The sequence below is a fragment of the Sipha flava genome, unplaced genomic scaffold (assembly GCF_003268045.1).
Source record: "Sipha flava isolate LNK unplaced genomic scaffold, YSA_version1 36_pilon_pilon, whole genome shotgun sequence".
NCBI classification, from domain to species: domain Eukaryota; kingdom Metazoa; phylum Arthropoda; class Insecta; order Hemiptera; family Aphididae; genus Sipha; species Sipha flava.
Window position 1 is genome coordinate 48,149 of NW_020273076.1, and position 26,738 is coordinate 74,886.

The window sequence follows — 26,738 nt, forward strand, 5'->3', positions numbered from 1 at the left end:
GGGGGGGGGCCGGGCCCCTATGGGCCCCTCCCTAAATACGCCACTGATATTATATTTAGATTACCTAGTAATTTAAGTCAATTTTACAAAAATAACCATGTTCCAAATCTATTTTACTGATAGTTATAAATATTCTTTGATGACAATTTATTTTATGTTTCAATCGTTAATCGTTTTCTGTTACGTTATTCGATATTTAAAAAAATATTATAAATAAATATAATTTCGTTTTCCGTTTCTGTTTCATTATCTGTTATCGATTTCAATCGCTTTTTGAATAGTTTAACGTTATACTTATAACATGATAAAAACGTTTTGATGCCCTGGTATAAACACTAAGTATCGTTATAAAATGATCAACTTTAAGAAAAATTGAAAGGTTTATCTTAGATATGATCTATTCCTAAAATACGGTTTAAATACGGATCCCTAAAATACGCCCTTGCGCCAACTTAGAAGGAATTAGTAACCTGCGCGTTTTTTTTTTTCGCGTGCAAAGAGCAAGCGGCCACTCCCCGTTAACATAGACGGAATCGTAGGATGCTTAGGGGGATGGTAGCTCCCAAATATTTTAATAGTCCCCCCCAAAAAAATCAAAACTTTGTTAGAAATGTAATTCGTTGTTTTTATAATTATTTGTTGGTTTTTTTTGAAAATCGTAAAATAAGAAATAATAAAAAACTATTTATAATAGCATTAACAATACCAATTAGTTCTGCTACTTGCGAAAGAAGTTTCAGTGCAATGAAAAAAATAAAAACTTGGTTAAGGTTCAGCGATCTTTCTATACTATATATTGAAAAAGATATATCGAAAAATATAAAAAGCGACGATATTTTGAATATCTTTACTGATAAAAGTAGATATTTATCATTAAAATAAAATATTAATTATTTTTAATATACGTTATTTAGTGTTTTTTTAAATACAATTTATACATATCTATATTTTTAATAGTAATAAGTTTTACTTGTGCATGAAAAGGGAGTGTGAGGACGAAGCCCCTGCGGATTACTTTACATTAAATTATTATAGCCCCCCAACAAGTTAACCAAATGTCCGCCTAGGCCCGTTAAGCTGGGCGATGTTACAGTTTTATTGAAGGAAGAGTCGGCCCGTGCAACCATTCTCGAATTCGGACTCCGATTTCAGGTGGACGCACGGTCCATCCATCCGACGAACTACGGATAATGTGTAAGCCGCAATCGATAAGCGTCAAGTGAAACGGTATTGAACGCGAGTGGGCGTTAACTGGGTACAGATGGACGTTTTGTGATGAACAAAGGGTTCGGGCACCCGACGAATCTCGATTTCCCGGTAGGCCTATCGTTTTACAATGACTCCGTTGGCGCGTAGCGGTCGCTGCACATTCGAAATAGATTCAAAGATTTGAATCAAAAACGTCATCAGCATCAGTTGGGGTTATGATTACGCGAAGGGGGTCGCTGTGTCGATCGCTGCCGAGCAACAGCCATTGGCTGGACCAGCGGTTCCCAAACTTTTTTCCGTGGTGCCTTTTTTTGCACCCAATCTAGCCTCCGTGTCCTTTTATGAATAACATGAAAAACAGAACAAAAAAGTTACTCATGGATAAATAATTTTTTTAATTTTATTAAAATTTAATTTAATTTTAAATTAATGCATTCTCAAACTTAAAAAATAAATAAATGAAAATTATTGTTATTATGATTATAATTATACAATGAAAATATTATAAGGTCAAAATGGGAATGTTCCAATATACAATAGAAAATATTACATTATTTGCAATAAAATTTATAGGAAAACAATAAAGAAAAAAAATTCTATACATTTTAAACTATTTCTTATGAAACGTAGATCGCGGTACCCCTATGGCACCGCTGTGCACAATTTGGGAACCACTGGGCTAGACTGTGAGTAGAGTTTGTCCATAGAAAAATCGCCGTTGTCTTTCGTGTCACTCGTTATCAGTTATAATCATGGACTAAGATATACATATTTATATATATCTTAGTCCATGGGTATACTCGTGTTATCAATCCGACTGATATCGTCTGCTTGTCCATGTAACATACCAGTAGTAAGTTTCGCAATCAATATTATTATTATCATCATCATCGATTAATCAAGCGTCTTGTGTTCATTGATATCGTAGTTATCTCATCCGCACTTCGTCTTTTGACGTCTATGTAAGTGTGTATCTGTTTTACCGCGACAATTCGTCGAGAATCACAACAAATAACTGCGTAGTTCCGTCGCAGTCGCTGACCGTGTGTCCTTAACATTCGGTACGGTTTCATTTACAACGTCTAAGTCATCAAAGAAACATGTTCAAATAGATTTTCATCATTTTTGTTTGCCCTTCCATTTTATTCTAGTGTAAAAGAACGCAATGGCATTGGAAAAAGAGGATGGTGCCGTGGAAAAACTCATGGAGGAGGGCCAGAAGCAGGTGGGAACCACTGGTGATAAGTATGATGAACTGAAAGAGTTGGAAGTGACTGACCATAGTATGGAAGCAGCGTACGCAGGTATGGGCAAGGAAGAACTGATAAAATATGCAAACAGTCCATTCTGGATACGCCTCAGATGGCTTTTATTCGTCACATTTTGGCTTTCATGGTTTGCTATGATGTTTGGTGCCTTGTTCATCATATTTATGACACCTAAGTGTTTCCCTTCATCCAAACTTCAATGGTATCAAAAGAGTCCAGTCTATATTATTGATACATCTTTACTTCTGAACAAAAACGGTAAGATATTAACCATTTGAAAGTACTATAAAAATGGTAAACATACACTAGTATAGACACATAGATAATTTTTAACTAACACGATAAAATTAAATACTGATAAATGCTAAAATGTTATGAAAATGTAGCATGGGCTGGATAAAAAAAAGTATGTCGACCCTGTCCATCCTTGATTTAGGAGTATTAGAGTATATTATAAAAAATTAAACAAATTATTGGTTTGCTGTATACATTTAATGTATATTTTTATGTATTTACCTATTTCCCACTAAATAACAGTAAATTAATTGTTATATTCTTGGGTTAAAAATATTTTATTATTTTAACAAAGCATAGTAATAGTAATAATTATGTTTATTTTTAAAATCATAAGTTAACTAGAAAATAAATATTAATGAAAATTTACAATACTAAAATTATATTACATTTAAGGTCTTGATGAAAAAATTGAGTATATGCAAAAATTGGGTGTTCAAAATGTGGTCATGAAATCAGTATTAATAGGCAATGATGGAGAAGTTATTGATTTTGTAAAAAATAATGTAACTGAAGTAAATGGAACTTCGTTGGAATACATTATTAAAAAATTAAATGACAAAGGTACTTCAATGAAATATAATATTTGTATGTACAAAAATAATTAATTAATTATGTATTTAGGTATGAAAGTGATGTTGAAATTAGTTCCTAACTATTCTTCAAGATCACATATGTTTTTTGCAAGATCAGCTTTAAATGAACCCAATTTTCGAGATTACTATATTTGGAATCCTGGTTTCAAAAATGGAACTAAACATATCCCTATAAACAATTGGGTTTGTAATAATAATTAATTGTTAATTGTTAATTAATAATTAGTTGCTGTTTGTTGATAATTTTATGCTACATTAATTGTTCAAAATAATAGTTGAATGTAACTGGAGGTCCTGCCTGGAGTTGGTCTGATACACGAAAAGAATTTTATCTTCATCAGTTCTCAGAAAACCAACCAGACTTTAATTTCCGTAATAAATATATTGTGGATTATTTTGAAGTAGGTTTTCGATAAATTATTTTTATTTGGAAATTATATAACTATATTACTTGCAATTATTTTTTTAGGAAATTTTCAAATTTTGGTTAAGTACTGGAGTTGATGGATTTTATTTGGATGAAGTACAATATTTGTTTGTAGATAAAGACTTCAAAAATCACACTGATATTTCGACACAAACAGTGACCTCTAAATATAATTCTTTGGCTGATAAAATAACATCTAATCTTCCAGAAACCTATGACCTAATATCACACTGGGGAAAATTAATAAGAAATAATTCTGGGTAAGTTATTTTAAACAATAAAATTCACTATTTTAACTGAGGAAAAACATTTTTAGTATGAATAGTTAAATTTTTTAATTTATATTTGATTTCACCAAGAATTATGATTGTGATTTTAAAATACTTAGTGCTATATTTTTAAAAAAAGGTTTACACACTCTTTGAATCTTATATTTTAATGTAGTACATTATTCCTGTTTTATTTTTTTTTTTATAAATAAATAAATTTGTACAAATTAAATAATTTCAATATTTTATTAATACCTTAACTATGTATCATAATTATATACACATAGTCTGGTACAAATGAATAATTAACTATTTACTAAATTAATAAATATCCATAATTTTGTATAGCTTTAGATTTAAATATAAAAAAAATTGCATTATGGCTCATAATATACCCAAAATCTATTATTTATTTTCAAATATGACAATAATAAACAGTTTAACTTCAAATTGGTTGTATTATAACTATTTCAAACTTATATCAAGAAAACGCCTTTATGCATCATTCATTTAAGTATATATGTAAATTACTATCTTACATAATGAATGTGTTTAATTATTTATCAGTAAACTGAATAGCTTATTTATTTTTATATTGTAGAAATTATAAGTGTCCTACAACTTTTTTTAATTTATATCTTATTTAATGTTTTAAAAATAATAATCCTAAAACATTAATTATTTATTAAAATATTTTCAGAATATTGATTGTTAGTGATCTTGATCCTAAGGATGTTACGGAAGTGGACATGGTTCATAGTCCTGTTACACTAACATCTGATTTCACGGGAGAACAACTACTAAATGCGATTTCTTCAAAAAAAAATACACCTTCATCATGGTCTTCTTGGGAAGTTAGTAAAACCAAATAAAATGTACTATAAAATATTTAAATTGTATTATTGTTTTAGTGGGTTTGTACTGATGTTAAACCTAATTGTTGGGAAAAAGAAATGTTAGATGCATTTAGTATTCTTGGTTCATTACTACCAGGTACACCTTTCATTAATGCTGACCCTAAACTGTTTGAAGGCAAGCATTTACCAAATATAACATTAATTGAAAGTACATTAAAAGAATTACGGTCAATGCCAACTGTTGAATTTGGTTCTTTAAATGCCAAACTTTTAAATAATGATACTGTGTTTGCATTTGATAGGTAAAAATATAATTTATAGAAAATTTACCTTTTTGTTTGTATTTTCATCTTGAATATATTTTTATTTTTAGAGTAATGAGTGGTTCAGAAAACCTATTATTTATTTGGAACTTAAGTAAAAATGTCACAGTTCTTGATCTCAGTTCATTTGATGGAACTCCAGCTGAAGTAAATTTATCACTTTGCACTCCATCAGCTTGTTCTATACTTCCTGCTATCAAGTATGTTTTGATTTCTTTAATATTATTCTATATACATATATTACTTTCTATATTTATATCTATATGTGTTAAAATATAAATTTATTTAAGGAAATACATAGAAAAACGTTAATATTAGGTACATAATCTGTAGGTCCTCATTAAATATGCATACTTCGTTTTTTAAGATTATTACTGTTATAAGTTAAATATGTGTATAAACATCGAGACCAGTGTTCCCAACCTTTTTCATCCTATGCCCCTGGTAAATTATATAAAATCACATTCCTTTCCTTTAATTAGAGTTAAGGTAATTTTTAGTCATGTGAATCAAACTTAGTACCTATTAATATTTAATTAAATTTGAAAGGGTCTAACCTCTATCATTATAAATATAATTGTTATAGATGTGGAATAATCTGAATATATATAGTGATTTCAATTTTAGACATAAATGTAAAATAACATAATTATTTTAGTAATCTTATAATCACTATATTCTCCCCTCCTAGTAAATTTAACCTGAATATACTAGGGTAAATAATCTAAGTAATATCTAAATGATATTCTTATTATTTTAGAAATTATTTTAAAATAATTATTTGTGTTGTGACAGTTTCTGTTTAGTAAATTAGTTTTATAAATTAATTTGCAATTTTTTTCATTTTTCTTATGAAAAATATTTCATTAATACTAATAATTTAGTAAGAAACGAAGAATTTCATGAAATCATCAAACTTGTAAACAAATATACTAAATTTGAATCCTTTTGAAATAAAAACTACCTTCTGTTTTTTTTTTTTTTTTTTGTTTCAGTTCGAAAGTTGATAGCACTACACTGAGTCTTGCTGCTAAATCTGCTGTGGTTTTAACATTTTGAGTGGTTAAGTATGCATGTCATAACTTTTACTCACAACCTTTAACTGTAACCACTGAAGAACAAAATAAAATATTTGCTTAAGTATTACTTTAAATATTATTATCGTAATCTCATTAGTTATTATTCTTCCCATATATATACTCATTAAAAATCATATGGTATCTTCATTCATAAACATTTTACTACTTGATACCATTATTTATGTAACTATTATCTTGATTGATATTAAAATGATTTAATCTTAAAACCATGCTTATTTATTTATCTTTCAAATGATGTAATTTGATTCTAATTTTTTTCATTCAATCTTACTTTATGGGGATTCGATCCGGGTAGTTTTTAAAGAGTTGAATATAGGCAATTTGTCACACGTGTGCGTGAACGCCATGAGAATGTGTGCGAAATAAATGATCACTAGTGTGTGTTATTACTTCGCTCTAAACCCTCTCCAATATGCCATGCTGGGCTATATTAATCTCGTGCTGCTAATCACCAATGCACCGGCCCGATGGCAAACCAGTTTTCCAATAATAGATATCACAGAATTGCTTATTTTATAATATATTAAAAATATAATAAAATATTAACTTCTTTGTATTTTAGTTATACCATAAACCAAACACGAATGAACTACTACTGCTGATTTCTAAAATTTTCATTTTCACATACAAAATTACCTATGTCTTTGAAAATTTTTTTATAGGCTTTTGAATTATGACAATATTTAGCCCAGTTACATTTAGGTATAATATAATATAAAATAAACAGATTGATAACATTGCGGGCAATATAATTAGTGGCAACGATTAGCGGAAGAAGGTTACTTCCACATGCGCATGCACAAGTCAAATTATATAATTGTAAAGAATATGATTTGGTTCTATTTTTTTCGAAAAGAATCATTTTATTGCCAATCATACTGGTTTCCTTGGTCATCCGATAGAACTTCTAAAAACATATTTGAATTAGTCATGATCTTTACTTGAAATCGACTTGTTTACATTTTCAAATTATTTTATCAATTTAATATTATTTACATTAAAAATTTATTATTATTTAAGATTTTAAAATCAATTTTTTAAGGGTATAAAAATAATAATTCAAAAAAGTAAAAAAGTCGTTTTCAAGTCAACTTCATGGCGAATTCAAATGTGTTTTTATGAGTCTTATCCGATCATTAGGCAGGTCAGTACAATTGGCAGAACATAGATATATTTTAATAGAAAACTTAACCTGGATCGAATCCTCTTAATGAAATTAAGTACTTTGAACTTGATTAACAGGCATTTTTCATTTTGTCCTATTAAATGCAATTATTAAATGTTCAAGGTTATGTACAAAGCACATAAGTATATAAGTATACATTTATATTTATATTGAAACATAAAAAATATGTATTTTATTTGGTTAATTACAATAATTATCTATCTTTTAACCATCTAGCAATTATAGGATAAGTATTTCATATTGTTAGCATTCTAAGATGAACATTTTATTGTTCCATATTGTAACTGATCAGTAAGGTACTTTAGAAGTGCTGGTGAACGGTAAAACGTCACAATTAAATGTCAAATGAATGTAGCGAGCCTCGACCTGAAATGGTTGAGCTCGTACGATTGTTTAATGACGGAGGTCTCGCTAGTGACTGGTAGATGGAATCGTCAGAGGTTGAGACAAAATACACGAACGTTTAATAAATGTAAAACTTTATTAAAGTATAATGAAAACTAACAATTTAAATACTAAGGTAATCTATGGTTCAGCCGCAAGGAGTTTAACATAGACTACGAGTTGAGGCGAGTTAGTTATGGCTTAGTATACAAGCGTATCCGAATATATACTAATGCTACTCCTACGTTACGTGTTTCTGGAAGGTCGACAATAAGGAAAACAGAAATACAATAAGGAAACAGGAAAAAAGACTCATGGTTGCCGAGGTCTTCATGGCCTCGGATACTCCATAAGGTATTACCTTCGACGTGCTCGCATTACCTAAAGGTTTCGTAATCATGGTAGAATTACTATGCTTGTAGTCGACTTGCTTGTAATACCTGTGAGATTACTACACGAAGAAATAATGCCAGCTTGCGATTCACGCTAACATACTAGATACTGAGGTCTTGACGATACCTCGTGTTATGACAGGTAGTAGCTCTGGTGGCTCATGACTGCATTCTTACTACCACAGGGACCGATTACATGAAACGTTATCAATCAAGGGTTCAAAGGATGTGAATCGTCGAAAGCAAAAAGCTGCTGAACAGAAAATATTTTTGGAACCATCCAGGAAACAGCTGGTTGAGGAGACTACATGTTGTCAGGAGGGTCTCGAACGATAAACCTAATATAACGCTTAAATGATCGCCTAATGTAAATGCCAGCTCATCGCGCACGAGTAGACACAATCTGAACATTTAGTGTAATTATATCGAAAATCAATAACACCTAACAACAATAGCAAGCATATTGTAATGCATAAAACGGACAAACTACACATCACTTTGGAGTATAAATATAACGGTACATAGAACACACGTAATAAATTTAACATGTTTTCCTGAATTGGAGAATTTCGCGATTCTTCTATGGCAAGAATTCTGAAACAGTTAGTTTCCGTAAATAATATGTGAGATAAACTGTGGATCATTTATGTGTTGTGGCTTAACTTACAGATGATAGATGAGCAGTAGCGTATTTGCGAGGATTGATGATCCCTTCCCCTTGATTTTTTTTATAGGTAGTTAAGTTGTCTTATTTTCTGTATTTATTAATATGATATTACTTTTAAATAAGTCTGTTTTCTTAAAAATTATTTTACTTATAAGTCAGAGCTGTTTTACACGGATTTTCATTCAAATAGAATGTGCAAGTAAACTTTAAATTTGTTCTGAGATGTATAAAAACTAAGAACCATTGCTCAAATATATTTATTAAATAAAAATGTCCGTAAATAAGTATAGTATATTTGTTAAGTTCTAATCAATAAAAAAAAAAAAGTGCATAGTTTAAAAATGTTAAACGATCATAGTTACCATCTATCATATACATAATGTTTAACAAAGGTTTGGTTAACTTAAATTTTACTATTCATTACCATAGCTGCGACTAGAATAATAGATTCATCTTTAACTGACTCGTATTTTATAGGTACATATATGTACTACTATTGTGGTCTTGAAATCACTTAAAAAATATTTTATTCAATATTATTAAATTCAGTACTTTAAGTTTTGTTATAACATTATCAGTGGCGTATTTAAGGAAATGATGGTCCGTGGGGTCTGGAACCTCCCTATTGGACCCATAAATACCTATTATTTATTTAATTAATTAATTCTTATTATTTTTGTTTATAAATAAGAAAAATTAAAATAAATTAAATTTGGGTTTACAAAATCTAATATTTTAATAGAATTTAGCAAATGTTATTGGTACATATAGGAATAATCAAAAAGCACACAACAAAAAAAACAAACAATTAGAGCGAATCCTTAATTGTCTACTGTAGAAGATTATATATTATAGAGTGACAGTTTTTATGCCATTTATTTAAAATTTTATCAACCAACTAACAACTCGATTTTTAAATCATAATTCCGTTTTTGATGGTTGGTATAGCTTTTGATTTATTCATATTAAAATAAAAACCGGTATTTAATATTATTTTTTGTATATATTTAATAGAGTTTGAGTGTTTATTTAGTTTCAAATTTACAGATGTAAAAAGGTAATAATTTAAGAATTTGGTTGAATTTAATTTGCCACCAGTTGAAAGTAATTATATTTTTGTTGAATTATTAATATGGAAAATTAAAATAACCAATCAAGATGTTAACATGACAAGTGGATTAGAAGAGCTGTAATAAATCCGTGTAACAAATCAGTACCTAACTGCTGACACCATTGGTAAAATTTGTCAGACAGAAGCTATGTTTCATTACATAAATTTGTAGAAAAGATGCATTGAAATTGGAGAGGATCATATTGTAATAAAATATTCTTATCACGTAATTTATACATTAATATTATGATTATTATTATTATTATTATTTATTAAATATTAATATATATTTATATTTATATTATTTATTATTATTCAATATTGTTATCATTATTTATAATTTATACATAACTATTTTTATTTTTCCGTAACAAAATATATTTCTTAATCGATATATGGTCTTTGTAACAACTGTACTATGTTAACTAATCAGACTCATCAAATGACATTAAATAATTTGTACAACTGTTTTTCTGCTGGTGCATATCGTTTGTTGATGTATCGCAGCACTTTTTTTTTTAATTTACAGCAACAGTAGTGTCGTTAATGCGAAACTAGTGAAAAAACCATAACACACCTCGCGATTCATATAAGAATTTTGGAAATAATATCATATAGTTAATAAATAATGTTATTCTCAAAATGGCAAATTATACAGTTCACTTATGAAAGTCACCTTTTCGTATAATTGGTTGCGAATTGTTATAAAATGTTCGATTTGTTGGAAATTAAATTAAATTTTAATGGTACACGCGTATATTATTATATTTTATTTGTTTCGCAAACATATTTTATGACGAATTACAATAAAGCGAATCCCCTATAAATTCATCTCAATCATCAGTTGTTACCGATAGATATTTGAGATTTGGGATGGCTGGAATATTTTTCATAATATATTTTACTATTAACAATTTAGGGTGTAGGTAGGTAGTGTAATTATAAGTTTTTAATGGAGAGAAGGACTATTGACTTCAAATGAATAAGGAACATGTCAAAAACGTTTATTAAAATAAAAAAAAAAAAAAAACATTTTTTTACACAACAAATAAAATGGGTCAAAATATAACATATCTGAAACATATACATTTTGATTACAAACGCTTCGCTTATTTTCGTCCATATTAACAAATACGCACAACTTTCCAACAGTGTTTAAACGTTTTTTTTATTTTTTTAATAGTTTAGTGGTCTCAAACACACGGCTCTTTCGATATGGCCCGCAATTAATATTTAATATAGAGTACAATGTTCATCATTTTTTTTATAATTATAATCAATAAAAAAAATGCATTTCGTCTTAATTTATTTTGCTTATTTTTTTTAGATTTAATATTAAAATGAATTTAAAAAAATTGTGTTTTTCCCGTGAACCTTTGATATGAATATACGGGTGGGGCAGTGGGTTCTGATGATTTATAGAGTACTGTGGTTAGGTACTAAAGTAGATAAGATAAACTAGTTTGTCGCCAGATTAAAGTTTATGATCTTTAGTTTTACTTTATCAGTAATCATGGACACGTGGCCTGTGAATCAGCGCGTTTTTGCCGTTACGACGTTTATTGAGTGTTAATCTATTATAACTGTACAACGAAATTTTCGACGACAATTCAATATTCTTGTTTGAGGTAATGTTCCTTCATGGAATTCGATCTTAGACTGGTATCATAAATTTCAAAATACTTATTCTGTTTTAACAACTTATAAAGGCAGCCAAAAAAGTGTAAAAACACCAGAAAACATTGAACGAGTACGTCAAGCAATCGATCAAAGTCCACAACGCTCGGCAAGACGCCATTCTCAGTCGTTGAACTTGTCCACCAGAACTGTTCGAAGAATTTTACATTATGATTTACAACTTTTTCCATATAAAGTACAGATAGTGCAACAACTTCCGAATGATTTTGGTACGAGAATTGGATTTTGTTACAGGTTTCAGCAATTGTTACACGAAAATCATGAATTGATGTCTAATTTGATAATGTCAGATGAAGCACATTTTCATTTATGTGGAATGGTAAACAAGCAAAACTATGGTTTTTAGACTTCAGAACAACCTAGTTTGTAACATAAAACTCCTTCGCATTCTGCAAAAGTAACTGTATGGTGTGGCGTTACATCGTTTGGCATTTTGGGTCCGTAATTTTTCGTGGAAAACAATGTGGCTGTGACCGTAACATCTGAACGTTATGTGAAAATGATGAACAATTTCTTGCTAACTGAATTACAACGATTAGGAGTACATGATAAAGATCTATGGTACCAATAAGATGGTGCTACTAGCCATACAGCACGTATTTCATTGGCTGTTCTTAAACACATGTTTCCGAATCGTGTGATTTCGCGGAATGGTGATATTGCCTGACCACCACGTTCTCCTGATTTGACTCCACCTGATTTCTTTTTGTGGGGTTATTTGAAATCTAAAGTATTCACTAATAAGCCACATACATTACTAGAGTTAAAAGAAAACATTAGACGGGAAATTACAGCCTTCGATGTGCATATCCTACAGAGTTATGGACAGTATGAAAAAACGGATAACCGACTGTATACTTAATGGAGGCGGCCACTTAAGTAATTTAATTTTTAAAAATTAAGATTTTTGTTTATAACAATTAAAAATAATCTTTATGTTGAATAAAATACAATTTGTTTCATTACTTTGTTTTTAATACTTGACCAATAAACTACAACTAAAATTCGTCAGAATCCACTGCCCCACCTGTATATATAGCCCATTGGTAATTTGAGTTTGAGACCATTGGTTTGGTTTTTTCTAGAAATTTTCAGGTGTAGGAGTAGGAACATGGTCTCTGTAAGCACCCTTTCAAAGCCGCCCATCTGTCTAAAGAGAATAAATAATATGATTATAACGTTGCACGTGTTTTCCAGTCCGGATATTTTATTCACAATCGCTTTTCGGATGATTAGCCATCGATTTCTTCACACATTCAACTGCACTAGAACAATGGCACTGTTCCGTTAGCCGATCTCGTGAAAATGGCCGACACAATATTATTGTCATAGCCACCGCCATGTGCGCCCGTAGGGGTGGCCAAAGATGCCATTGCCTCTACTGAGAATTTTTGTTTCAAAACTATTGTTAATTTAATACCACGTATATTAATTATAACATAATTTTATTGAGATCCATTTACGAAGTTTAGTAAAATTCATTACATTTTTAAATAATCTAAAATGCATAATCGTGCACGTATTTATTAGTTTACAATGTTTATACATGCCTGCATACTTTTCGTTTAAAATTATATAACTATCATTAGCTCAATCAACTTTTCATTTCGATTTTGAAAAATTGAATTTTGTGAATTAATAGTTTTAGTGAATGTATATGCAAATTATAGAAAGTATGTATTGTATACATTATTTTATATTGTACATAAATTATTATGCATAGTATATACACATATAATTTGGTGCGCAATGGTGTTGTGATTTTATCAGGTAAAAAGGGATCGAGGCATAATCGTGTTGCAATTTTTCTTGCAATCGTGGTGTAATTAATTGGATAAAAAAAGGAAAAATTACACAATCGTGTTGCACCGTCTTTCCGCACCATCATCCAGGTAGTCGTTTATCGTAATCGTTATTGCAGTATACTATATTTGTTGAATTATAGTTTATCAAAAATTAGGTACCCATGTTTTTGATTTACAACAGTAATTAATAAAAAAAAAAAAAAAATAGCTGCAAACAGTTTTTAGTGCATAGTAATTTGTACTATTTTTATTTAGGTATTCAAATTTATTTGTCATATTAATAGGAAAAAATCATCCTACCTGTTAGAGTTTAAAATAGGTGTATAAATCGTTGAATCTCGGCCACCTTTTCGACAAAAATATATGGAACCTAACATAATGGCTGTAATATAAAACAAAAAAAAAATAAATAATATGTGTAAAAGGGAAAACAACAAATTCAATTTAAATCTTACATTGCTTCGTTTTAGCCTAATAGAAAAAAAAGAAAATTTCTACAAAATATGAACTCTGATAATCAATGAAGGTAATAACATTGATTATAGAATAGATAAATAGTCCATGGTATAGAGATATTAGGCTACTAAAATTATGTTTGTTCTAGCTGCCGATAGAATGCGTTGTATAATAGAAAAAATAATTATTTTACAATCTGTATAGATAAATACAGAACGAGCGTCGAGCGCTGCCGCACTGGGCGGGGCGGGCCACGGGTGCTTATAACTCAGTATTGCATTGCACCATTGCGGTCAGAGTTATTTATACATTTTATTGATATTTAATTCCTAGCACTCGTACCTAATGATTTACTATTTTAAATGAAATGATATGATAAAATTGATAATTAAATATGATTAAATCCGTTTACGGCGGAATTTTACAGATTTTACCGAAATTACTCAGTTTTTCAACAGGTTTTCCTCATTTCTGGAAAAACTATGGAGATTTTCGAAAAATGACCTCCCTAAATTACCATCTCAGTCCAGTTTCGAATTATTAATGTTAATTATTAATGCCTACAATAATTTTTAGAAAACATTCTATACTTCACTTCAATAATTTGAGTAGTGAAAATTAAATACCAGGCACCAGTTACCTTTTCAATTATTTTGACCTGTTATACAAAAAACTATGCATGTGAGTAGACATAATTTCATACTTTTTTCATTATATTTGTAGGTATTGATGAATATTTCGTAATATAATAAAATACAATAATAATACGGTAAACTTAATTGTCAGTTATGACATATAACTATTTATTTACACAATTGCATATCACAATTTTATAGTAACAACAGTACAAACACAAAGATATGGTTGCAAAAGGTTAGCAACCTACAAAAATAAAACAATACAGATAAACTTATAAAAGAAAGAAAATGTTTGACTTCTCAGGCACAGGTAACACCATGATCAGCAGGCTCTGCAAGTTCTATACTTAGTGTATCAGCAAATTTATAGATCGATTGAAAAACAGATTAAGCTAACTCATAGGTACAATGTCAGAACAAAGAAATAATGAATACATAAATATAAAATTGTTATTATTGAAATATGATTTAATATTTTTAGTTTTGAAAGTTTTGCTAATTTTGATGTGGATGAAAACATTTTTGTTTTATTAAATATTTTGCATATTAAAAGGTGTTCAATTATATACAATTTATGCTCTAAACAGTTTGTCATTGATTCGTTTAGCCATTTTTTAATTGTATTATTATTTTTTACAAGTTCAGTTAATTGTTGTTTAATTTTCTTTTTATGAAAATAGTTTTTTATAATTATTTTCAAAAATATTTAAAATTTTATTTATAACATTATTAAAATTATTTGATGGCGCTTTAAGCTCACTTGCATCATTTATTGGAGTGTAATTTTTATTCAGAAGAAGTAATTGTTTTTTATCACATAAATTTTTATTTGTAAACAGTTCTTGTTGACAAAAGTTACAATTAAATTCTTTAATACATTTATAAACCAAATATCCAGCAAAGTATGCAACAGAACAGTCCTCTAAGGTAACATCATTATCAATATTTACATTTTTAATAGAGTCCTCATCAGATGATATAGAAGAAAAAAGGGATAAATTAGAAATACACTCTGTGTCAGAATCAGAATTTAATGATGAATCCTTTAGGAATTTACTTGATATTGAGGTCTTATTGGGTCAATTACTAAAGGATTGTAATCTTCTAAGGTTGCCTCACAATTTGTTCTAGTAGATGTGCATAAAGAAAAAATACAATTACTTCTTATCGAAGTCCTAATTGTTCTGGCTGTTGGATTCTTGATATAACTACTCTGCTACTATGTTAGACGTATGTCAGACAGATACGATACATGCGGGTGTGGCGTCCTCTTAGCTAATTTAAGCTTTATTTAGAAATTAGGTAGTGTATATACTGTGCATGATACAACCCCTCAACAAAATTCCTGGTGATGGTTATGAATAATAATCAAGTAAAAATGAAAATGTATTATATTTCTTAATAAAAAATGATTGGTCCGCAGGGGGGACCGTGGCCTAAACTCCCTCCTCCCCGTGTGCAAGCCTATGGTAGTTATAGAGTTGAAAATGAAGCAATTAAAAATCAATCCATTGCTTTTCTTTACAATTTTGATATAAATATTATATAAGTCAAAAATACACCCATAGGAAAGGAAAACCCAGAAATAATAGTTGACATCAGATAACGATCAGTGTATCCATATAAAATATACGAGTATAAGATATAAAAAGATCGAAATTTTTAGGTTAATCACTTTGGCGCCAAAAAATAAAAAAATGTCATTATGTCCCTGTGGATCGACAGTTTGTTGAGGGCCAAGAAGTCTCGATGGGGCGCTGAGTAGGCGCGTGTGATTTGCATAACATACGACAGAGGTACGCAGAGCCTCGGACGTGCGCGTTGAGATTGGAGATTTATTCGATAAACGCTCCGACGTTCGTTGTGAATAGTAATTCGCTTTAGCAACGCTTTTTAGCAGCTAAGTGTTAACGATTTTCGTAGGTAGCGCAGCGCAGACCACATTTGTGCTCACCGAAAGCGATTAAACGTTTTTGATTGCTATTTAGAGGACGCAGAGACGACGGTAAAAGATTACCTGTGGAGACGAGGTCCATGACAGAGGAGTACTCATATATACGCGCGTGCGTTCATATATATATATAATGCAATATAATACAGAGCATAGGTATGATCACGACTCGGATTCTACGTAGCATTTGTGAACCGTTATAGAACAATGATGAATTTGATGAACAGTGGCTTCAGAGCAAGCTGTGTATTCATTTCGTTTTGTGGTGAATGACTTTCAAATACGATATTTTTAGATTTTTGTTTTTTATTTTAATGGGTTCGAGAGAACTTGAGCCATTATTATGATCATCCTCCTATACTTTTTGTTTTGTTTGGTAAGGCTAAACACTAATGTGTTGACTCGTATTGAAACAGAAGGTTAGGGTGGTTGTAAATTCTTATCTCGGAAAAGTGGTGTTGTCCCGCCCAGAAAGTGAAACCTTTGGCATCGCGGTTCGAACCCGGTAATCACATGCGTGTAAGCACAACCACTTCATAATCTCAGCAACATACACCCTCTTTATGAATAATCATATTTTATAATCTCCCAAAATCTCGTGCCATAGGTTTGCTATTTGTTATTTTCTTAATGAGCCCATTTGGAGGGGGTCTCGAATTGCCCGAAAGCCTTCAAATTAATCATATTTGATATTATGGCTGGACTATAGAGTTTTCTTCCTGCGTCATATGATCAGTACCAGCTCTATATGAGGGACGGAGAAATGGTGTATATATACATATATGTATGCTTAAATATATTTTAAATTAAAACACAATACCAGAACAAGGATCAGCACTTTTAAAAAATGTTATTAGTATATAATAAAACCTAATATAGAAGTGATAATAAGAATCATGTTTACCGTGCCGATTATGTCAGCTAGCGAAGAACGGGTAGAATACGACTGCGTACTTTTATCCTTTTTGGCAACACAATTGTGTACGTTTGTAGATGGATAGCAAAAAAATAGATATGAAAATTAAATAAACACGATTGCGTATGAAATTGTATGCAAAGTTGCCAAATTTACTAATTTCACCGTATTAGATACATATATATATATACAATAAATATAATAAATAAATATATATATTTAATAAACATTGAAATATAAAAATATAACTATACTAACAGTTCTGTAATAGTTCATAAAAAAAATCAATATTAAAATAATAAATAAAATGAGGATAAATAAATAAAAGAAAAGTAATTAATAAATATATAAAATCGACAGTTTTTATTTGAATGAAATTATTGTTACTAAATTACCATATTTAAAAGTGCTTAAATTTGGATTTTCTGACATCTATAACCTACTAATTTTACTGAAACTCGGAAAATATCATATAATATAACGGAAATAACGAAATTTTTTTTATATCTGATTTATTTGATATCATTAACAATAAACATAGGTAATAAAAGCAATCAAACAAAGTATATATTACATTTTTCAAGTTCACTCGTATAGTCATGTGGTATACACAAATATTGGTATGAAAATTGGCATCAACGCTTAAAACTTCATACGCAATAGTGTAGTTAAAAATCAGGTAAAATCGTATGGATTCGTGTAGCTTAAAAAGGTATCACCGATAATGAACGTACGCAATCGTGTTTTGCCCCGAAAAATGTACATTTTCAAAAATAAAAAAGATTCATAATTATTTGAAAAACGCTTTATTATAACATAAGTCACCTAATTTGGTTCTTAATACAGCATTTAACATAATATTGTCGATTCCTTGATATTTAATGACACAACTGATGTGTTTGCAACAAATAAGCGAAAAAAAAAATGTATTTAAATAGTATTTTATATCGTACTTATTATTTATTTATTTTTTTAATTTATTTTGCCTTAGTCGATGGAAATTACAGCAATACAATTAGATAAGAATATATATTGTACTTAAGATGTATATTTTTTATTATGTTATTTTTTTAATTATTATGATACATTTATTACGCCATGTTCAATAATGTATAATTTAATTAAAATATTACTATTTACATCTAAATTAGTTTTTGTTAAAATGTTGACTTCAAATACTATCTTAAGATTTTATCAATTAAATAATGTGAGCCATCAAAATCCATCTGACCGGCACTAACCATAGTTTAGGATTAGGTTGCTTCATGAACGGTCAAACTCATTCGGATAATATGTAGCAAAAAAAGTACGATTCCAGCAATAAAATTCAACAATAACGATCTTATCCGAAAATGTATTTATGTGTAGTTACGCTTATTTTTAAACAAATATATGTTCTAGATTAATAGTATGAAATTAAAATGTAAATAATATCATGTAATAGCGCGTACTTTGAGATGAATTGTTAACTTCCAAAATTTCAATAAAAAAAGAATTTCAAAAATAAATATAAAATAAAAATAATAAAAATAAAATAGAACTTAGAATAGTATCCATGGTTTATATTTATGTAGTTAATTGCAAGATTCCAATAATCGTGTTAACATAACATATAACATTTATAGTAGTGCTGGACTGGGTAGACGGGATACCGGTAGTTTCCCGGTGGGCCACTTGTTTGAATGGGACCGCTTGTATTCGTTGGGAATTTTTTTTTTTTTTGATTTATCGGTTTAGGCTTTTTGTGTCGACAGACATAAACGCATTTTCTAATGCGATTGCTTTAAAAACTGTCTAAATATAAATAAATTGTTTTTTAATTTTTAATAATAATATGAAGTGTTCAAATTCTCAAGATACTATGCAATCATTTTATATGAAAATATACGTTTTTTTTTTAGGGTTATTTTTATACCTTTGGTATAAGTGAATGGGCCGTTTTTTTTTATTTTCGCGTAGAAATGTCTGACCCAGTCCGGCACTGATTAATAGGTACTATTACAATACATTTACGACGTGTATCGTGTGCTAGATGTAACGCGCCATTTTGCATTACATTTAAACACTATAATATTGTAAAAGGTTTTAATTTGTATTGGTCTAATTTGCCGGCACAGTGGTTATAAATTATGTTGCTGAATAAATTTACTTATGCCTAATACGAAACATGTTTAAAACGGGGTTAGAAACAAAAAAAGCAAACAATAAACTCAAAATGTATAATGTTTTTGATGTTTGATACATTATGTATTTAATTTGTGAACTTTAAATATTGTATGTATGTATGTCTAACTATGCATTTTTGAATTTTTATAAAATAACTCGTTTTCACATCTTTGTGCATTAACATACTTTATACTTGCAAGGTATAATTATTCATATATTTGGTGTGTTATACAAAAAAAAATTTCTCTTTGAATTAGAGTCAGGGGCAATAAACTAATTCTAATATAATGTAATTCATATTTGATTGTAATTTATCAAAGAAAAAAAATGTACATTTATGAGTATTTACAGTAAATGTTATTTATATCATGTCCTCAATATAATAAAAACAATAAAAAAAACTTTTTAATCTTTGTTGCTTATCACATGAAATATAAATTAATATAAATTATTTCATATTGTTTTTTATTACCTACTCATATGGAAACTCAATCTAATATAAATGTTTATGGTAATGATTTTCTCGGCAAAAAAACAAAATCGCCGTAGTGAAACTTTACGAAAAATTTTAATTTTTACTAATTAAATTATTGTTATTATTTTATTATTTTATATTTATGCCGTAATAATCTTTCTAACTCGATCGCACAGCGCATCATGAAAAAAATAACGAGGAAACAACAAACGTTTTCTAACTTGATTATATCGTGTGTTTTATCCGCTGCAAGAGCATAAAATAACCGATTTTCTTGATCAATACCGAAAGACGTATTCCACACATTATTATTCGATTTCGTTGCATACACATACACAATATCATTGATTAATTTCAAAGGAAAAATCGGCAAACATAATACGTAAAGAGATTCGCGAGTTTATGTCTGGAATTACACTTTCGACGTCGAATCCAGACCAATATTATTACGGTTCAACATTCATGCCAAACCCGTCGATTATATTGTTTTGTATAATGTAACGATTATTCCGCTGTCATCGAACATTTTCCAAATAGCTTTGATTTTGTTTGGCATTTGCTGATTGGCGGCACGCACTACGTGTATGTGCGCAGGAGTTTTTCGCGTTTGAAAGCTATTCGGTGCGACTTTCCGTTTGCCGCGCGCGAAAATTGTCTCCCAACTAATAAGCAACGCTATAGCTATAATACAACCGGCGTTACGTATCATCGATCGCGGCCGTACCTTCGGAGGAGTGTCAAAAACAAGCATACAAATAATTAACATAAACGTGACAGCAGCAGATATTTACCTATGGAATTTAAAAAAAAAAAAATCTCTTAGTTTTGAAAATTTACTGCCCACCTTTATGGGTGTAACGTTTTAACTATATTTATATTATAATTTGGTTCCGAACTTTTTGGAAATCGGTAGACGTGTTTGTATAGTGTTAAAAAATATTAGCAAAATTCACACGTCTGTACTGAGATATTGAAATATCTCGCTTACGATTATGAAAATAATCAAATTCTGTTATTTTAATTTGCACACTACAAAAATTCATAATTTAATTATATTTTTGTTTTGTTGAAATATAACTTTTTATTACATTGTTTTCAGATAAACATTAGGTAAAAAACCAAAAACATACAACGAATTGTGTAAACATGACGATTCCCTATTGCGTAAATTCAGTGTACTACACAGTGTATACTAGCAGATGGTACCTATCGCGATAATGGCTACAACGTTTAACAAGAAATAAATACAAAATAAATAGTGGATAACACGATGACGAACGTTAAAACAACTGGCATACGTAAACGGAGCACACCGCAGGCAATATTGTTGCATAGAAATACAATGTATTTCGATAAAATTATAGTTATAACATGAATATAAATTATTTAAATTTTCATGATTTAATCACCAAAATAAACCTTGCATTTTAATGGAATCAATAGCATTTCAATATCCAAAAATTTTTTTTAAAATGTTTTGATTGATATCACTGTCCACCACTTTGTGGCATTATGTAAGTTAATTATTGTTAAAGTGCCCACAATTCGTATTCATATCGCTGATTATTTTCTAACGATGACTTGTGCTTAGTTATTTTCTATGCCACATAAATATTAAAACAAAATAAAGTAGAGAAAGGGATGAGTTAAGAAAAAAATTACTTCATTGCAACCAAAATATGTTTTAGATAAAAGTAACTGCCTATTTCTAACTTTTGATCGAGAAGTTTTTGTTGTAAATATTTTTTTATCTACATTTGTGCGTAAAACTTAAATAAATAAACAAAAAATTAACTTTTGTACTTGATTTATGACTCCAGTCAAGATAAAGTTGGTAATTAATTTTGAGTGTTCCGAATTTTTTTATTTGATAGCCCAACAAATATTTTAAATGTATCATATTGATAAACATGTGTAATATTTTATATATATTTATATTATTTATATATTTCATAACAACATTATTTAAGGATCAAAAAATAAAATTAAAATAATGATGTTCAGTAGAAATTATCAGATTTTGGTTCTGATTGTTGTTGTTTAGTAATTGACTCAAATTAAGAAACGATAGCGTTATATAGCGTTAATAATGTGGTCACAGAACATCGTGAATATTTTTTCTTTTTTAAATATAATAATATTTTAAAATATACATAACATTTTTATTTTATTTTTAAGTATCATAAATTAAATTTGGTATCTATAAAAATTCTCAGCGCAAGAATAATGTTTTTTTTTTCAAGTTTGATTAATTGTATTTATTAAATTGTCATAAGCAGAGCACCACATTTATGATTATATCAAGAATTCGGACGATAGTCTGATATCGTGTTGGTTTTATAAACAAACCACGTTCAACTAAACGAACTCTTCATTTTATTATATTAGTATAAATAAATAAGCCATTACATAGTAAAAAATTGTAACGCGTAGAATGCATGAAAAAGAGAAAATCAAATACAACCATAATTCCTTCTTATGTCTTTCGATTGCATTTACAATTGCCGCACTAAGTATAGTGGGTATTTAAAAGTTAGGTTATACATAGATTTGATGTTGGATCGTCCAAATTAACGTGTTTCTCGAGATAACCTTAGTGTATCATAAAATGCGCATCACTATTTTACATTTGATCATTAAACTAGATTATTACGAAAACTTAGTAAAAAAAAAATGTATACTATAATGCATTAAATGATTATGAATATACTCAGATGTACACATAAAATACATAAATTAAACTTCTTAAATTAAAATCTTTGATAACTCAAGATTTATTATGATCTATTGTAGACAGTTAATATTTGGATTGTTTTGGAAATAGGAGTGTACACGACAATGATACGTAATGTAGAAATTTATTTATAATCGTTTCCTTAACCGCATTACATATGAATTCGGAATCTGGGTAATAGTAATTATCATTCGATAAACAGATACGAACGTAAATATTAAAATATAACAATTGAGTTTAAATAATATCGCATATGTCGTTATGGTTTTGATAATTTTTTCTCTTGTATATGTTGCTTTAAAATGTTAATGATGACTAGTGAAGACTATACTTGTCGTCATACTTGACATCAGTAATCAAAAATACGCTTTGTCCACAATATAATAATATAAAAAAGAAATAATAATAATAATGATAATAATAATAATAATAATAATAATAATAATAATAATAATACAATTCTTATTGAAATATAAATACTAACCCCGTACAGAGACGGTTTGAACAATTACCGGGGCAGCATGATTTAAACCACCTCACCTACCTAGGAAAAATTGTTCTGGTTTTCTTCGTATCACATTAAAACTACTTAAATGCTAAAACGTAAATTATGTATCTACAAATATGTTCAAAAATATACTGGTATGTCTACTACATTTTAATTTATTTAACCAAAATGTACATAAAAAATATTTTTACTGGGGCACTACTTCGGTAGTAAATGCTTACAAGCAGCTTCTGACCCCGTGCAGCATGTAATATCATAATAAATTGTAAGCAGACGTTCCACCATTTAGAAACGTTTTATCAAAGCCAAATAATGATTGTGAGTATCTGCCTGATTACTTGCAGTCACTGTGTACAGGATAATATCTGTGACCGCGGTATGGTAGCGTGGTATTCGTATGCATATCAATAATATAGTTTAAAGACCTACAATAATAACGTTAAAAGCAGTCATTGAAAATCGGGAATAATCGCAATGAGCCAAGTGTTACGCATTGCAGCTCACCGTCATTTAGCGTTTTCCAACCGAAAGCCACTCCATGGTAAGGCACGAATCGCTGACTGACCACTGGTGATAGTTCTCTTGGCGAATGTTCGATAGTTCTGACGGTAATAGATTTTACGAAGACATCACACTCGTATTATTATTTATTATAAATGTATTTCATCATCCACCTGGTATACCGAGAAACATCGCATCAGTGTTAATTGCCTAGCACTTGCCCGGTCTCTAGGTAGTGGAAAAAAAAACTAATTAAAACTAAACGCGAAAACCACGGGTCTAGACAGATTTCTACATAAAAAAAAGTATATATTATAATATTGTTGTACACGAATTATTTTCACTTATTAAAATATATCAATTTAATTTATACAATATCATATATGTTGTTATAGTTTTGATATAATTATTGTATGGACAGGTGCGGTTACAGCAGGCCAGTTCGAAATCCAAATTTGGAAATAATAATTTATTTTTATTTATTTTTAAATTTTTTTAATGCTTCAACATTAAGTCATTAGCTTTTGTAAATGTTTAAATTCGGCGGTACAGGTTAGATTTTTAAAGGAAATTCATAAATAAATTGAAGTTTTTTAATGATAAAATATCTTCTAGGTTCATTAGTAGTGGGAAGATTTTTCTTTTCGTCTGTTAGGCATGGACATTCAAGGAGGAGGTGTTTTGTGGAAATTGTAGTTCTTTCTTCATAATGTTTATGATGTGTGGGTAATGTTTGTGTGTCCTATCCTCATCCGTGATCATATTTTCTGTTCTCGTCTTATAAGAAGGGGGGTCGGATTTTGCACTAAGAGAGTCTTAATTTAGTGGAATTTATTGTTTGCTTCCTGGTTTCATAGTTAGTTGGTGGTTTTATTGCCCACGAGCTTATCCTACAGATGTTGTCCTGTCTTAATTATGAATATTGAATTCGAATCGGTATAGTTAATAAAAAAATATTTCAAAAAAAGTGTATATTATCCTATTATATTATTATCTTATTACTTTATGATATACAACATTTTTTTCTTGCGAGTTTATAAATAGTTTTGTTGGTACTCCGACACGGGAACAGACGACATATAATTGACCATGTGAAAAACATGAATTTTCAAGATCGATGCCACAAACACTTAACGACTGCCCTTGAGATTTATTAATCGACATTGTAAATGTTATTAGTATAATATAATTAGCCGCACTGGAAATTGCAATCATTTAAAGTTGAATGGCATGTCGTTTGGAATCAAAGAAATCGATAGAATCAAAACGTCTTCCCTTTGTACTTTCCTTTCAAAATTGAGGCTTCGATGACGTTGTTTATTCATTTCTTTACCATAAGTCGGGTGCTATTACAAACACGTGGCTGGTTTATATTCCGCATCATAATGATCATCGATCCGATTTTTAATTACAGATTATGAGTTGGTAATTCAGACAATTCCAGCGAATTTAAAAACTCCGTTAGATAATCGATAACATCGTCTTAGTTAGTAACGGAATCAATCGATTTGTATGTCATTAATTCACCAGTTATGTTATTTTGAATCTGAAAATTCATTTTGTTGACATCAACGTGTTTTGCAGCTAATATAACTTTTTCGTTCAACCATACATGATCTTTGTAATTTTGAGCATTGTTTAGAAAAACCTTCTCAATGAGTTCAGTCTTAGTTTTAGTATAGTGATAAAAATTGGTAGAAAATATGATGTATCCAGACGATGAGTCTACAGGTATTTTGTCGTTATCTATATTGAACAAATGTTTGGCAAAAACTTCTCCATATTGGTCGTTCTGTAATTCGACTCGCATAATCCACTTGTCTTGCTGAATCGCCCATAATATATATTTGCAAACATTTGTAAGCACATTCGGAGTTGGCAATAAGGAACCTGTTAGATGATATATTTGACCCTGAATCTTGAAAGTTGGCATAATATTTTCTTGAATACTTTTGTTGCACCAAATGACGTCATTTGAAATAAATTATTGTATGGCTGTATATGAGTCAAAAAAAGTTTAGAATTTGGCTCATGATGAATATAGAATTATATTCGAGTAAGGAGAATTTCAATACTTCATCATCTTAATTAATTACTGTATACGTGATAACTTATCTATTATAAATGAAATAAATAGATCGTTAGTATTAGTCCGGCTATCACGGCTATTAACCACGATCACAGGAGATGATCTATACACAATCACTTACACACAATTAATATTGCGATAAATGTCCGTGTGCGCGTAATAATATTTTGACTCCCGCCCAGTAAAAGCATATTACAGAAAAATTTTATTTATTTTGGCTTAGTTGAAAGTTATGTATAAGGAAATCCTATTTCATAGTCCCAAATCTGAAGTCTGAAGCTGGAGAAACATTTTGATTTTAAAATCAGGAATTCAGATGCACAATGTATTGTAGGAGTTATATTCCGATAATCCGGATTTTCACCGTCATTTCAATACGTGTAATATAACTTAAAAATACGTTTCTATCTGTATGCTGAGCTGTGAGACGTATATAAAGTCGGTAAATAGTTAAAATAGCTTAGAAGAGTGCTAAGTCCTGAAGCGATCGAAAATGCGCACCTAAGAAAGTAAATTGATGAAAAACCGGTAGACGAACGAAGACGTATTCGTCGGTAAAAGGGATTCACTTTAATTGATCTGATTAAAAGGCATAAACACGATAAATTATTTATAATATTGTACAGCTGGTGTTGATAAATACCCGTGAAACATTCAAATGACAATATGCGTGTATAGACATTCGTTTGATTATTTATTGTAAACCTCGTTTTCATAA

At 29.4% G+C, this 26,738-nt stretch overlaps 1 protein-coding gene across 2 annotated transcripts; it reads left to right on the forward strand.

Annotated features, from left to right (window-relative positions):
- The first annotated feature begins 2,043 nt into the window (after nt 1-2,043).
- On the forward strand, nt 2,044-6,398 carry LOC112688041 (neutral and basic amino acid transport protein rBAT-like). 2 transcript variants are annotated; one of them, XM_025561060.1, is made up of 11 exons: nt 2,044-2,062; nt 2,138-2,270; nt 2,361-2,735; nt 3,168-3,335; nt 3,396-3,550; nt 3,643-3,768; nt 3,837-4,054; nt 4,764-4,917; nt 4,975-5,222; nt 5,294-5,443; nt 6,239-6,398. In XM_025561060.1, exons 3-11 carry the CDS (start codon nt 2,375-2,377, stop codon nt 6,300-6,302), a joined length of 1,644 nt encoding a protein of 547 aa, XP_025416845.1. In that variant the 5' UTR covers nt 2,044-2,062; nt 2,138-2,270; nt 2,361-2,374; the 3' UTR covers nt 6,303-6,398. The 2 variants fall into 2 exon arrangements, with proteins under 2 accessions (XP_025416845.1, XP_025416844.1); XM_025561059.1 differs by lacking the exon at nt 2,044-2,062 and having other exon boundaries at nt 2,071-2,270.
- The last annotated feature ends 20,340 nt before the right edge of the window (nt 6,399-26,738 follow it).